We start from the raw sequence: 15,919 nt of genomic DNA on the forward strand, positions 1-15,919 counted from the left end.
AACGTGCTGTCCGTTTTTCCTCCTTTGTACCAGACCTCTTTATCTTTGCCAGTTCCAAGTTCTCACTGGAGGCACAGACCTTTTTTTCCCTAACATTCTATCTACAGTCAATGACACGCATGCTCGAATTTCCCTCTATGGCCTCTATGTGGATTAACTCCTTTTCTACCTCTTTAGCCCTCACTTTCTGCTGAGCTCCCTATTTTAACCTCTCTTATGGTGGTTCTACTTTTTAGAAGTTGTATATAGTATCCCGATTGAACTATGAAATTGCTTATTAATTTTTTAATCTCTTCAGTATCAATCAGAGTACCTCACACACTAGACTATTCAGTAAATGTTCACTAAAAGTATGAATGAATCAATGAGTGAGCTACTGTATCTTAAAAATCTTAAAGAAAATAAGTCTTTGGTAATGTAGAAAAAAAATTTCAAGAGACAGTGATAGTTTTTAAAGGACTAAATACAAAAGAGGATGAGAAGCTGATAAGGGAGTAGATCCAAATTATGGATAGAGAGGAGTACTATTAGAGAGGGTGGAGGAGGGCACCAGCTGGTTAGAATTGGGACAAAAGTGTAAGAGCAGAAAAGCAGGCAAAGTGTGAAGTAAGGAGAAAAGGTAAGGTCATTTGAAAGGTCATGCTGGAAAGGCTTACTTCTGCACAGTAGGCCTAAAGTTTTTAAGGGGAGCTTCCCAGACTGCATCTCAAAGGGGCAGTCTTTCCACTGACCAATTGGGTCATTACCTGCTGTGCCTCACTTACCTGGCCACTGGTATCTTGTTGGTTCTCTGTCAACCAACCAGGGCTCCTTCCCCTGCTCCAAGAAGGAGATCACATCTGGTTTAGAAATACAATGTCCTGCTTACAAAAGAAGTAACGAGATAAGTTTATGATGAGAATGTCCCAGAATTCAAATCCAGTCCCTCCATTATTAAAAAAGAGTTAAGGAAAGATACATCAGATTTATGAAAATATAAGAGGACTTGAAACTTCCTTCATAACTCAATGCAGCTTCCTCTTTCTAACTTTACGATATTAAAAACATTCCCCTGGGAACAGGATGTAGAAAGCCAAATGGTTACTTGAAAGGCACGTGAGTATAACACCAGAGGAAGCAGACCTTCTGAGGGCTGAATCCGAATTATTATGGACAGACGTCCTTACCCATTGAAACCAGGTTGCTGTAATTCTCCAACATCACATCTCTGTATAAATCTCTCTGATCATCATTCAGGCATTCCCACTCCTCCTGAGAGAAGTCTATGGACACATCACTGAACATCACTGACCCCTGGAACAACAACCATGTTAAATTTTTAAAAATTAGGTTTGATTAACAAAAAAGTGTTTTGTGAAGGAAAGAGAAAAAAAATAAAAGTGTACAAGAAGTGCAAAACAGAAGCATACAGAGTGGGGCTGAATGTCTGAGATACAAGTGGAAGACTGTAAACAGATAAGCAGGACTGAATCACTGTGCTTGCATGTCATTCTGTTTCCCCCAGGGCAAAACTGCCTGTGTAGAGTGGGACACTTCCGTTACCCAAACAAGACTGGGGAAGTACAAAATCCAGGTAAGAGGATTTCCCAATTAAATGAAATAATGTATACAAACACCTAGCACACACTTATATGTTACGAATATATGTTGAGTCTCTTTCCTCTTTTCCAAAATAGCTAGTGGTAAAATTTCGGAAAAAGGGATAAAGACATTAAAAGCATCCAGAGGAGAGCAGGTCAGATAAAAGATATCAAGAATCAGAAAGGCGATTGGGCTCTTAAGAAAATCACTGATAACAAGAAATGGTTAGGACCAATTCTTCAATATGCTGAGAAGAAATTCTGATCTAGAATTCTATAACCAAACCATCATTCTGTTGTGACAATTGAAAAAAGGCATGCCTAGACATTAAAGGACTCAAGCACAATTTCTTAGGGAACTATCGGAGGTTGTGCTCCACTGAAATTGAAGAGTAAACCAGAAAAGAGGAAGACATGGGATTCAAGAAACAGGTGAATTAACACAGGAGAACAGTGAAGGAAACTCCCAGGAAAAAGAAAGGGAAGTCTCAGAGAAATAGGCCTAGAGAGCAACTAGACCAGATGGGGAGCAGGGTGAAAAGGGAACATACAGAAGTCTCCATGTTCAAACAAAATTGATGTGTTTGACCAGATGGAAAACATATAAGCTGGCATGTGGCAGTGATTCTGGAGATTCTGCACATAAGTACATGGACAGCTAAGCAAATTGGGGGGGGGGGGCAGTTAACCCCCAGAAAAATGAAAGTCTGTAACAGAATAAAGCCATGAGTTGGCTCAGCAGTGAGTGGTATTTGCAATCATAAGAATGTATGTATTACTGAATTAACCAAAAACTGTGATATAAGGATGAATGACAGAAGAAGAGGAGAGGAAGGATGCAGCACAGGAGTATAATGTCCTGTCCACTCAGCAGTAAGTCAAGGAATAATGAGGAAAATCGACTCATCAGTATTCAAGAGTTGATGGCAGCTACCTTTTGGGAGTGGAACTAGTGGTGGCGCAAGACTGAAAGTACTATTTCACTCGTGCACATGTACAAGATGACTTTAAAAAATATTTTATCTTGGAAAATTTGCGTATCATTCAAGACTGATCCATTCTAATGCCACACTATTATATAATAAGTGTTACTCCTTGTTATACCAAATTATTTTCATAAGCATATTTTTTTCACTGAATAATCTTCTATTACATGGATATAAATGACAACTTCTCTTTTGCTTTCAGACATTGAGGCTGAAGGTGACCTTTAAAGACCTTCCCAACATTGGCCCAATCTTACCTAAAACCGCCCATTGCTCAACTGTAAACTCCCTTTGTTTCTGAGCTACTTGAAATGATGCAGCATGATCCAGTTTCACATATGGCATTACGGAAGTCTACCATCAAGGATGATGGTGGGGTGTCAGAGCTTTGTACTGATCAGCAGTCATACCCCCAAAACCTATAAGGCTTATACACCAGATCTTTCTGTGTATTAAGGATGAAATCAAACAAAATCATTCCATTTTCTGACTGGAAGACAGGTCTATGGAGATGATCAGGGCTTTGACCTACAATGTGCCCCTAATGACTCATCTCCACTCCATCAAATCACTGTCCAAGCAAATTAGATGCATTAACAAACGGAAATCACATTTCTGTTCCGCTGAGATTTCTGACAGAAGTCGGGGATAGAAGATGCTGAAGGACTTACTAAATGAGTCTGTAAACATTGTTTAAAAGAAGAAAGGGGGAACTGTGGAGGGCACTGGGTTGTTTAGGAGGAAACAGGGTTCGGGTTCCTGAGGGGGAACCAAGTTAACCCACATAAAAAATTTTTTTCCAGACCTGGTCTCAGTCAGACTGTTTTTACATTGTGTAGTTCTCAATTTGTGGGAAAAAAAATAAGGATTCTTGATAAAATCCATACGTAATTTTCTAATGGATTTTAATCTGATTAAGACCTTTTCAGACAAACTTGTTACATGACCCCTTGGCCCTCTTAACAGTTATCTGTAATTTATGAGTGTAAAGATCTTTAACCAGACATCCTTTCCTTTTTTTCAACAATGATTACCTAACCACTTCTTTTTTCTAGAAATATCTTCACCAAGAGAATTTTTGAATTGGTTCATTAGAGATCTTTTTCTTTAAAGCAAGGGTAAGAGAACTTTGGCACTGCTTGTAACTAAACTGTCTGAAAGCTGTTGTTTTTTTAAACACCAAAAAGCATCATGATGAGGAAAGCAAATATTTAAATGTACTAGGAGTAAAAATGACTCTATTTGAGCAAAAAGAAACAGCATCTTACCTGAGCCATGGCTTTGATATTGAGTCCTCCTCTGGGCTCCTCTTATGGAAAAAGGCAGAGCTGGGGGAGGCAAAAAAAAGCCATGTAAGATCCTGTGCCCCTCATGACTCCCAGAGTGATCGTTTCCCCTCTGTTCACTCCACACAAATACTTGAGGGTTATTAGAAAAATGGGCAAATCTCTCATTATCCCCTACTCCAGAAACCTCAGACTTTGACTGGACCAGGATTTGTACAACTTGATATGGATTAGAGAATATAGTTTGTATATATACATATACACACAAAGGCATACTTTTAAAAAATAAAAATTGTAGCATATTATATATACGGTTATACACACTATTATTTTTACTTAATAGATCTTGGACCAGATCCCAACTAGTACATTCAGAGTTATGTAATTCTCTTAGCTACACTGTATTCCATTAAATGGATAAACTTTAATTTATTCAACTGATCTGCTGCCAATAATTCCTAAAAGTTGATCATATGCCTTTTAGTTTGGATATACATTGGTCAAACCAGTTTTCAATGATCTTGGGTTGTACAATCATGTCACAAGTCCTGACCAAGAAACATCTCGTTGATGAACTAGATCCTCTAATCTTGCCTCGTTTGAGAAGACTTTTGGGGTTAATGAGTCTTGCCTTAAGAAAACTGAAAACCAGAAATGTAAAAAAGTAATTTTATGGAAACTTTGGGAAGATATTAAAATTAGTGTAAGAATAGGAAAGAATTTGAAAAGAGTTAAAATAATGTAGAAATAGACTAAACCCCACTGATGCTTTAGAATAGCTTTTGACTGTAAGTGTGATAATAAAATTTGGAACAATTGTGTATATTCTGTGTGCTTCCTAAGATGCTTAAAATGTCCAAAAGAATAAGTTAACTAATAGAAGTCTAAATTGTTTAAGGGGAATAAGTGAATTTGTGATTGATGTTTAAATATTTAAGAAAATTTGTGGGTTTTTTTGTTTACTGGATATAGGAATGTAATAAACTGAGCATTATAAAAGTATAAAGGGTAGTGAGCATTTCTATATACAAAGCTCCTTGATCATTAAATAATTTATCAATAATTTCATGTAAAACTGAACACTCAGAAAGTAACACCATGTTACCAGGTTATCAATTATTTAATGGCTACTTCTACCCCTAGTTAATCACTGCATTCCCCTACAGGTAAACATATTGCAGGAAATGAAAATCAAAGTAATCCACAAATGCCTCTTCCTTAAAACCTGAAAACATTCCTTTATTATAATTAGTATTACTACTTATTAAAGACTTAGTATTCTTTTATCAACCACATAGCCTACTATGTGCCAGATACTAAAGAATCAACAGTCATCCTCAAAGACATGAAAAAAATTCCTTCTCCTGTACTCCTCACTTTTAAGTCCCCCATTCTGGTCTCTCCTCTTGGCCTTTCCCTGGTTAAAGGGACATCTTCAAATGCTGTACCTTCCAAGCAGAATGGGCAGGAAACATTCTTACTTTCATAGATCCATACTATATTTGTCACATTCCCAACCCTCTTCATCTCTGACCCTAGATGGTATCCTCCCCAGGCTGAAATCTTGCATCTGAGGGATCTGCTCCTCCCTTTTAAAGCCAACAATCTCTGTATGCTTACAACATGACCACAGCTGGGGTGTGGAGTACTGCCAAAATATACCACTATAGAGAAGAGAGTCTTTTAAAGTCTAGTAAGTAATTTAAAACTTGAGAACTTTGTACTCTTCTAAATAATAAATCTACCATTTTAAATTAAAAAAAAAGTAATGTTTTAATTTATTTCCGGCATTATCCTGAAAATTTCCTATGTGCCAGGAATTGTATTTGTCTGTTAGTAACAGAGACCTGAAAAGCAGTTTAATTTTTCTTGTATAACGAGAAGGCTAGAAGTAGGCTTTCGCCCCCACAGTTGTCAGACACAATATCTATCATACAATTAAAACTTACTAGACATGCAAGGAGATAGAAACAGAAAAGAGAAGCAGAACCACAGACAATTCAGATACGAGTTGGCAAACACATACTTTTAAAATAGCCACAATTAAAATATTAAAGACAACCAAAGAAAAGATAGGCAAATGGATGGTAAGATAAAGAAAATAAACAGAATTGAAATCCATAAAAAAGAATGAAATAGACTATCTACTTCAGTAAATTAAGAAATAAAGAAATCATTGCTAACTTTGAGATCAGACAAGCAGAAGACAGGATTACTGAACTCAAAGACAAGCCAACAAAAAAAACTTCTACATGAAGCACAGAGAAAAAAAGAAGTGAGTATAAAAGACACATGAACACAGTCAAAAGATCTACCATACATGTATGTGGAGTCTCAGAAGGAAAAAAAGGGATTGGAGAGGAATTAATATTTGAATAGATTAATTAACTAAGACTCAACAAGAATTGCAAGAAGCTCAGCAAACCTAAAGAATAATATATAAGAAAGTAAACAAAACAAGCACACAACAAAAGCAAAACCACAATCAAGCATATCAGAGTCAAAGAGCTGAAAACCACAGAGAAAGGAAAAAAATCTTGAAAGTACCCAGAGAAAATACAAGATTTACTACCAACAGCATTGATGAAAAAAGGGAGGGATAACGTAAACAAAAGCAGGAATGAAAAAGGGAACATCATTACAGACACCACAGACATTAAAAAGATAATAAGACAATACTGACAACTTTATATTCTTAAGTTTGAAAGCTTAGATGAAACAAATTCCTTTAAAGAAAAAAAAAGCCCAAACTGACAAAACAAATAAAAACAACAGAACAGCTGAAGAGTTAAATTGATTCCATAATTTATAACCTTATCAAGAAAATTTCAGGCCTCATAGCTTCACCAGTGAATTCTTCCAAAGTTAAGGAATAACGTTAGTTTTACATGCACTGAAAAACAGAACACAGGGAATTCTTCTCAACTCATTCTATAAGGCTTCTACAAACCTGACACCAGAACTTAACAAAAACATAAAAAAAAAATTATGGACCAACAGTTCTCATGAACACACATGCAGAAATTCTACATAAAGTATAAACAAATTTAACCCTCTAGGGGAAAAAATGTAATGCATTATGGCCAAATAGAGTTTATTTCAGGAATAAAAGGCTGGTTCAACATTTGAAAAATCAACATAATAATTTACTATATTAATAATAAATAAAATAAAAACTATCTAATCCTTTCATAGACACAGAAAACACATTTATCTAAATTCAGCCCTCATTAATGTAAAATTAGTGTAAAAATGTCTTAGCAAATGAGGGAAAATCTCCCGGAACCTGATAAACAGCATCTGCAATAGGTGCTTTTGTAGATGTTAAATAGAAAGACAAATACAAAAAGCAATTGTACTTCTAGTAGCGACTGGAAAGTTTAAAAAGTTTATATACTATTTATAGGTTCAATAACAAATGTCAAATACCCAGGTATAAATCTAACAAAAGATGTGCACTGAAAATTATAATAAATTGCTGAGAGAAATTAAAGACCTTAACAAATTTAGATATACACCATGTTTAATAATTGGAAGATTCAATATTGATGTCAATTCTCCTCAAAATAACATATAAATATACAAACGAAATCCCAGCAAGGATTTTTCTTTTTTGATGAGAATTAACAAGTTGATTCTAACAGCAACAGGAAATTGAAAGGACTTACAATAGCCACGACAGTCTTGAAAAAGAAGAAAAAGATTCGGAGGATTAATACTATAGATTTCAAAAGTGATCCTGACAAAAAGACAAGTAAATAAAAAAGAACACAGTTCAGAAAGAGAACTACATATATAATATCACCTGATTTCTGACAAAGGCTTTTAATTAAACAGCGGTGGAACAGCTGGGTATTTGAATGGAAAAAAAAAGTTAACCTTTATCTTTACCTCTCACCATACACAAAAATTGAAATATGGGTCACAGAGTTAAATGTGAATGTTAAATCTAAAAAGCTTCCCAAAAAACCCAGGAGAGTATCTTCAAGAACCTTGGGAATAAGCAAAGATTTCTTTTCAAGATACTAAAAGTCACTAATCATAAAATACAAGGGGTTAAAAAAAAAACTGCTAGAAAGATGAGGAAAGATAGAAATAGGCAATCACAAAAAAAAAAAAGATTCTAAAATGTTCAAGCACAGTCATAATTAATGAAATTAGAGAACAACACTGAGATACTATGTTCCATATATTAGATTGGTAAAAGCTAAAAAGGATGCATGCCAACACGTTCTGCTGGCTAGGCTGTGGGCAGAAAGAGGCACTCATACATTGCAAGTGGAAATGAAAACTGGTACAGCAGCTCTAGAGGAGAATTTAGCAATACCTAACAAAACTGCACACATGCTTACCTTTGGACCCAGCAATCATACTTCTAGGAATCTATTCTGAAGATACACCTCCAGCAACATAAAAATACATGTATACAAAGTTATTTATTGCAGCACTATTTCCAGTAGTAAAATACTATAAATGACCTAAACACCCATAGTAGGCGAGTGGTTGAATAAACCATGATAAATCCATATACTGGAATATTATGTAACCATGAAAAAATAATTATTAGTATCTTTTTGAATTCTAGTAGAAGAATGTCCAGGATATAACATTAAGTGAAAAAAGAAATGTTCAAAAGAGTTTCTAGAGTGTGCTATCTTTAATGCAAAAAAGAGGTCATTCAAAAGAATACCTGTATTTGCTCCTTTGTGCAAAGGAAATACCAGAAGGATAAAGCAGAAAGTAATGAGGTTGATTAGGTGCAGGGAGTGGACAGGAAACATGTTAATGTTTTCATATTCAAAATATTATGGCATGTTACATTCAACCAGAATATGGGGGAACCCAAAGTGTAACACACCAAGTGAAGTGTAGGAAAAATTAGTAACAAAACTACACTGAAGAGGCTGGTGAAGTAACTTTGGAAACAGTTTTCAACTGTATTAAGGTTAGGTTAAATAAAAACGTTGCACACAAATACTTTACTATAGCTAGTACATTTGTTTTTTACATGAGTATGGGTTAGCAATTCTGCAACTACTTTACATGCATTATAGGATATGTGCAAAAAAAAAAAAAATCATTGATACTAAGAAGCAAGTTTCTCACTGTTGGAGAAAAGAGTTGCAAATAAGGAAGTGGCCAGACCTGAAGGGAGACAATTCTCCATGAGTCTTGAATGTTTCTGAGCTTCTTGTGAGATCAGAGACACTAAGTGCTATAATTCTGGATTATTCCTCCAAGATGTTTATATAGAACATCCCTGGAAGACAGAATTAGTCTCTCCCTAGAGCAAAAGGCAGGCATGCTTATGATCCGTTATAAAAGATTTAGGTTTCCCCATCGACAGATGACTGGATAAAGAAGATGTGGTATATTTATACAATGGAATACTATTCAGCCATAAAAATGACAACATAACGCCATTTGCAGCAACATGGATGTCCCTGGAGAATGTCATTCTAAGTGAAGTAAGCCAGAAAGAGAAAGAAAAATACCATGAGATTGCTTATATGTGGAATCTTAAAAAAAAAAAAAAAGAACTTAAATACAAAACAGAAACAGATTCATAGACATAGAATACAAACTTGTGGTTGCCAAGGGGGTGGAGGTGGGAAGGGACAGACTGGGAGTTCGAAATTTGTAGATACTGACAAGGCATATGTAGAGTAGATAAACAAGATTATATTGTATAGCACAGGGAAATATACACAAGATCTTGTAGCTCACAGCAAAAAAGAATGAGACAATGAAAATATGTATGCTCATGTATATCTGAAAAATTGTGCTCTACACTGGAAATTGACACAACATTGTAAAATGACTATAACTCAATAGATAAAATAAAATAAAATAAATAAAGTTGAAGGGAATCTCTAGAAACACTTAAAAAAAAAAAAAAAGATTCAGGTTCCCTAAACTCAAGGGAGCACATAAATGTCTGTGTATTTTGCATCATCCTATAGGTGCAAGTGAACCAGTGCAAGGAAAATATTGATACTTTGGTTAATGCTACTGCATGGGCAATAAACTGTCTCTCACGTCTGACTTCTCATGTCTTCTGCCAGCATCTGTGAAGCTGCAGCAAGCTAACTTTTAACTTACAGGTAGGATAGAATCTCAGATACTTCACAGATCTGGACAGTGGTATTGAACTGGAATTGAAAGTATGAGTATGAACTGGTGGTTTTTAAATACACACAAATAGATAGATACAGATGTGTGTATATACATTTGCTTACTTTCCAGCGCTAGTCCATTGACAGGAACTACAGCAATCACACGTGGCAGCAATGAGCACACCAAGTGCCCAGAGCTTGGTTTATAAATCTATTCTTCAGTAAAAGAAACCAAGGCTCCTTGGAACCACTGATTCCAGGGCTAGAGGAGGGGAAATACAAGCATGGAACATCTTGGTGCCAGAAAGTAAGGCAGCGCTCAAAAAACGATGGCATGTTAAAAGGACACAGAGGTCAACATGAAGGAGTTCTTAATGGCCAAATTGGGGGCAATATGAGCAACAAAACATACAACTATAACAGATTAAAACTCACAGAATAATATAAGTATCTACGAGTTCATAAATAAATAATTGAATAAACATATGAGGAATAAGGAACAGCTCTTCTTTATACTAGAATTTAAATTAAAAAATATAGAAGGAATGATGGAAAAGGAAAATCAGCACTAGGCAAACATCACAGTAATAACTGTTACAAACAAGAATTATCAATGGATGTTAAAATTAATAGGCGAGGGGGTCAGGGTATAGCTCAGTGGTAGAGCACATGTTTAGCATGCATGAGGTCCTGGGTTCAATTCCTAGAACCTCCATAAAAGTAAAATAATTGAAGAATAAAGAACAACAAAATTTTTTTTAAATTAATAGGCGAAAGTATAATGAGAAACAGTATTTTTGCAGTCTCAAAGCATCTCCCTAGAAGATACTTATTAATTTAAAAAGGAAAAATAGTCATTTTACAAAGGAGAGCCTAGGCAGACATCACCTTAACCAAATGGTCAAAGTTAACATTACTGATAATGAGATACACTGATGTCATATAAAACCTGATATGACACATTGAGAAGAACACATCATTTGTGATCTTTTTGCCAAAAATACATAGTCTAAATTTAACCATGAGGGAACAGCAGACAAATCCAAATTGAAAGACATTCTACAAAATAACTGGCCAGTGCTCTTCAAAAGTGTCAAGATGGTAAAGCATAAAAAGGACAAAAGAACTATGTCAGATGGGAGGAGAGTAATATCAACAAGACAACTAAATCAATGTGGAAATGTACACTGGATTCCGGAACAAAACAGGGCACTGGTAAGACAATTAGCAAAATTTAAATAAAGGTCTGTAAATCAGCAAACGGCTTGTATCAGCATAAATTTCCTGGTTTTCATAATTGTATTGTAGACACCTAAATGAAGAGTGTATGGTAATTATTTACACTAAGTATACAATATGATAAAAGTTTTTTTTAAAATGAAAAACAATGTTTAAAAGACAAGAGGGCAAAAAGAACAGAACAGACATTTTAAAAAATTGGATATTCAAAAGGCCAATAAAGATATCAAAGGTGTTGAACATCATTAAACATCAGGGAAATGCAAATTAAAACTGTGATGAAATTCCAATACATTTCCACCAGAATATTTACAATAGAAAACAATGTGGAGCAACTGAAACTCTCATACATCACTGGATGGAGTGCAAATTGGTACAACAAAAGATACTGGTAGTGTCTATTAAACATATCCCTGCCCAACGATCTGGCAATTCCACTCCTAAATATTTACCGAAGAGAAGAGTATCTATGTGTTCATCACAACCACAGCAGAATGTTTACTGCGGCAACACAATCTGTAACAGCCTCAAACTGGAAACTACCAAATGCCCCTCAACAGTGTAATCAATTAATAAATTGCAATATATCCCCAAGTGTAGTGAGAACCAAGTAAAATTACACTCAAAAACATAGATGAATCTCAGAGACGTAATGTGGAACAAAAGAAGTCAGGCATAAAAGAGCACATGCTATATAATAACACTTACATGTGAAATTCAAGAATAGGTAAAATTAATGAATGACTATAGAATTCTGAATACTGATTCTGGGAGAGGAATAACTGGGAAAGGGCATAAGGGAATCTTCCGGGGTGCTGGCTAAGTTCTTCATATTGAACTAGGAAACTGTTTTACGGCTGTATCCTTAAGATTTGTGCACTTTATATATGTCATATGTCATAAAAATGTTTTTAAAAAACTATCAAAACGATGTTTTGGTAGGGACGTGGAGCAATGAAATGTTTCAAATGCTGCTGTGCAAGTATAAATCTGGCACTCACTTTGGTAAATATTTTGGCACTACTTTGTAAAGTAGAAGATACATGACCCAGCAATTCTACTGGTAGGTAAACTCATGCATGTGTACTCTTTGTAAAAGAATCTCATGGCAGCAGAGTCCATGAAGTCAAAAAATAGAAATAACTCAAATGTCCATCTTTACGAGAAGAGATGAGTAATAGTGGTATACTTCAAAGGATGGAATACAATGCAGCAAAGAAAAATTACATCTAATACAGACAATATACTATCATTAGATATAATAACACTATTATATCCAATACAGATAACTCTCAAAAACATAGTTATACAAATAAGCAAAATAAAAGATAAAAGACAGCATGGCAGCATTCATATAAAGTTTAAAAACGGTGTAAAACTACAATATAATGCTTAAAGAGGTACACATAAGTAAAAAAACCTCAGAGATTTATCCAGTCATACATAGTCACACACAAACATAAACTACCATGGAGACATACAACTAGAAGTAACCCACAAATAAAACAGTAGGGTTGCATATCCAGGGCCTCAAGGGGTCACATAAGCACAATCACACATTTACCAAGAGGACAATCAATCAGAATCGGCACAGTCATAGGCACTGCACACCTGCACATGATCGCAGTCACAATCACACTAACCACAGACAAAACCACACAGTATCCACAGGTATCCCCACCTGTACTCTGCAACACAGGTCACACCCCTCTATGGGACAAACGCTATCACATTCACCGAGTCACAAGCTCCTCACCCGAATATACAATGCCGCACGTGACTACACGGTCATCCCTGGGTCGCATCCTTTCACCTGCACAGTCACAGGCTCTGACTGTGCTGCACACGGTTATCGCTGGAACCACACGCTCACTACAGTAACAGCCACACACAACCACACGGTCATGCATCACGTACCACCACACAGATACAACCACACAATTTCAGTCTCACCTCCTCAGCAGTACAAAGCCGAAGCTCCGGCCCTGCCCTCTCCTCGGGTTCCCCACCTCAGGTATTCCGAGCTTCCAAACCCGCAGAACCTTCCACGGCACTGTAACAGTTACCGGCGCAAACCTGAGGGTCCCGCCAGCGCGTGACTTGGAGGCCAAATTTACGCGAGAAACGCGCTATTGCCGAGGAGTCCTCTGGGAAGTGTAGTCAGAGACGTCCTTGTGGCAGGCAAAAATGGCTGCCGGTCGTCCTGATTCCTGTCAGGGTTCACCTGCGGCCCTGGGGAAAGGATTGTTTCCTTTCATCGATCCGCTCACCGGAGGCCTTACGGAGCCAGGCGCAGCCTTGGGCCGTGGCTCCCAAAGACGGCCACTCCGAAGTGTTTGAAAATGGATTTCCCGGGCGCCCCCTAATAGCCCCTGAAGTTGAACAGGCTCTGAAAGAAAAGGGCTGGTCCGCTAAGGGAGATAATTGGCACCGCCGAGCCTTCTGGGAAAAGTAGTTAGGGAGCAGGAAAAGCGGTGGATGGACCGTTTGAAATTCGCCTGGATTCTTCACAGCCTGCGCCAGGCCACACCCCGGAGACTTCTGGGAGTGTCAGCGCGCCCAAGGAGCGCGCAGGCTTCCGGGGTCGCGGTTTTGGCCTTTGTTCGGCGTGAGTTTGGCTTGGGGCTTCCTCAGTGCAGAGAACTTGTCGGACCTGAGAGTCTGAGATCTGAATCTAGTCAGGGAGACCGAAGGGGAGGAGATCTGGAACTTGCAATGGATTTAGAGAGGTTGAAGAGGAGGAATCGCTAAACGTGAAATGGGGAGGGGGTGGCCCAAAGGGAGGCGTTTCCTACGCTGCCAAGAGGGCAGTTGTTATTCTGTGGTGTGTGGTAGTCAGAGCCTGAGAATGAGGGGGCGGTGAGGCAGGCGGTGCAGGAAGGAGTGAGAGCCGGGGTGTGTGTGACTTAGGGTGTTGGGGGTCGTGGAGAGGACAAACGGTATTCAGAATTTTGTGTGCTGGGGGTGTGTGTGTAATTGAACATTCAAATAAGTGTCACCGCATTGTATCTTGGAAAGTAATTTCTGAGTCTCAATGTAAAACAGTTAACAGGAAGAATAGATCTTGCAGTTTGGGGTTTTGTTTTAAGATTTGATGGGAGAAAGATTACATAATTGAGCTAATGAATGATTTAAAGCTTGACTTTTATGTAAAACCAGAAGCATCGATTATGGAATAGAAATAAAAACAGCTTTCTTAAAAAAAAAGTTGATTTGAAAGAAACTTTTTTTTTTTTTATGAGGTGCTTCCTTTTCCTTAGAGCCCAGACACTGAACATATAGCCAGTCAACTTTATGTGTTCTTTTAATATCTTGCCGGAGGAGTGCATATCTAAGGGAGTTGATTTGTGAAGTCCTGGACTAAGAAATAGCTTTAAAGTTTGATGGGTAGTATCGGCCATTGGAAATAGCAGAGAAGTGAATTAGGGAGTGTTATTCCCATTTTCTGATTAAAAAACATGGTTTAGAGAGATCAAGGAATGTAAGTTTTAAGTTCTTCAAGGATCCTAGTCAGATCGACAGATTTACTGGTTTACTCATTTCCTCTGGTTACCCGCCAGGTCAGGTAGATTTTGTTAGGTGTAAAAATAATTTGCTTCTAATGGCAAAGATGCTTTCTCCAAGAATTTTACTACAGCTACTTTTAATATAATATAAATAAAAGGAGAAAGTAAGGTAGATGGATATAAAATTCATGTAAATAAACTTACTATGTACAACCAATCTTGGAATAGTATGAAACGTTCAGAATCACCTTAGCAAGAAATAAATAGAACCTATCTAAGAAAAAAATTTAAAACACTACGAAGGACACACAAAAAGAATTAACAAATGAAAAGTTATACCATATTCTTTAATAGAAATCTTTAACATCATAAACATGTCATTTTAAGTTTATTTATTAATTTAACATGATCCCACTGAAAATAACATTTTTCTAAATAGAGGTTATTCTAAAGTTCAAATGGAAAAACAAAGAAGACAGTATATCTGGAAAAAAAGCAGTGTCGAGCAGTTGACGCTAGTCTTACCAGATTACAAAACATACGCTAAAACTTCAGAAATTGAAATAATGTGGGATTGTCATCTTACTGGACAGACAATGGAACAGAATAAAGAATCGAAAAATGGAACCAAATATTTTAGGGCAGTGGTTATAGTTCAGTGGTAAAGTGCATGAAAATATGCTCAACCTCATTCATATAAAGATAAATGCCACTAAAACTATAGAAATACTGTTTCTTATGGACTTGAAGGGGAAATATTCCCAAAATTCAAAAACTTACATTGTTAGAGGGACTTCACATTGGTACAAACTTTTTGGAAGGCAATTTGGCAGTGTCTTTCAAAATTCAAGTTGCATTTACCCTTTCATTGAGCAGTCCCACTTCTGGAATTTTATCCTACAGGTGTAGGTATGATGATGCGTATCTAAAGTTATTCATGTAGCAGTCTTCACAATGCAAAAATACTGGAAATAGCTGTAAGTAAACCACTGAACATAGTGCAACACTATGCAATTGGAGAAAAAAAAATGAGATCACTGTCTATGGTCTGATATGAAAAGCGTTGAAGGTATATTAAGTAAAAAGAATAAGATGTAGAACCTTTGTCATAATATGTTGTTTTTTGTAAAAGAAAGGGGGCAGATATTTGTATTTGCACAAAGTTGAAATTTGTCTGAGAAACTGACGGAAATGATTCCTGTGGCA

The 15,919-nt window shown here is 36.7% G+C and overlaps 2 protein-coding genes across 3 annotated transcripts in view; one reads left to right on the forward strand and one right to left on the reverse strand.

Moving 5' to 3' along the window:
• Positions 1-13,810, reverse strand: part of LOC102510255 (zinc finger protein 14 homolog) — a 97,248-nt gene extending 83,438 nt beyond the window's left edge. The window contains exons 1-4 of one of the 2 annotated variants that reach the window (XM_032488016.1): positions 13,161-13,807; positions 3,835-3,894; positions 1,167-1,293; positions 765-860 (exon numbers count right to left, since the gene is read on the reverse strand). In XM_032488016.1, coding sequence (XP_032343907.1) covers positions 765-860; positions 1,167-1,293; positions 3,835-3,843 — 232 coding nt within the window. In that variant the 5' untranslated portion in view covers positions 3,844-3,894; positions 13,161-13,807. Of the gene's footprint in view, positions 1-764; positions 864-1,166; positions 1,294-3,834; positions 3,895-13,160 lie in introns of both variants that reach the window. The other variant, XM_014563813.2, reaches the window with a different exon arrangement.
• The window catches only part of LOC116666048 (translation initiation factor IF-2-like), a 407,644-nt gene that overhangs the window by 201,529 nt on the left and 190,196 nt on the right, over positions 1-15,919 (forward strand). The gene's annotated exons all lie outside the window — the stretch shown is intronic.

The sequence above is a fragment of the Camelus ferus genome, chromosome 9 (genome assembly GCF_009834535.1).
Source record: "Camelus ferus isolate YT-003-E chromosome 9, BCGSAC_Cfer_1.0, whole genome shotgun sequence".
NCBI lineage: Eukaryota > Metazoa > Chordata > Mammalia > Artiodactyla > Camelidae > Camelus > Camelus ferus.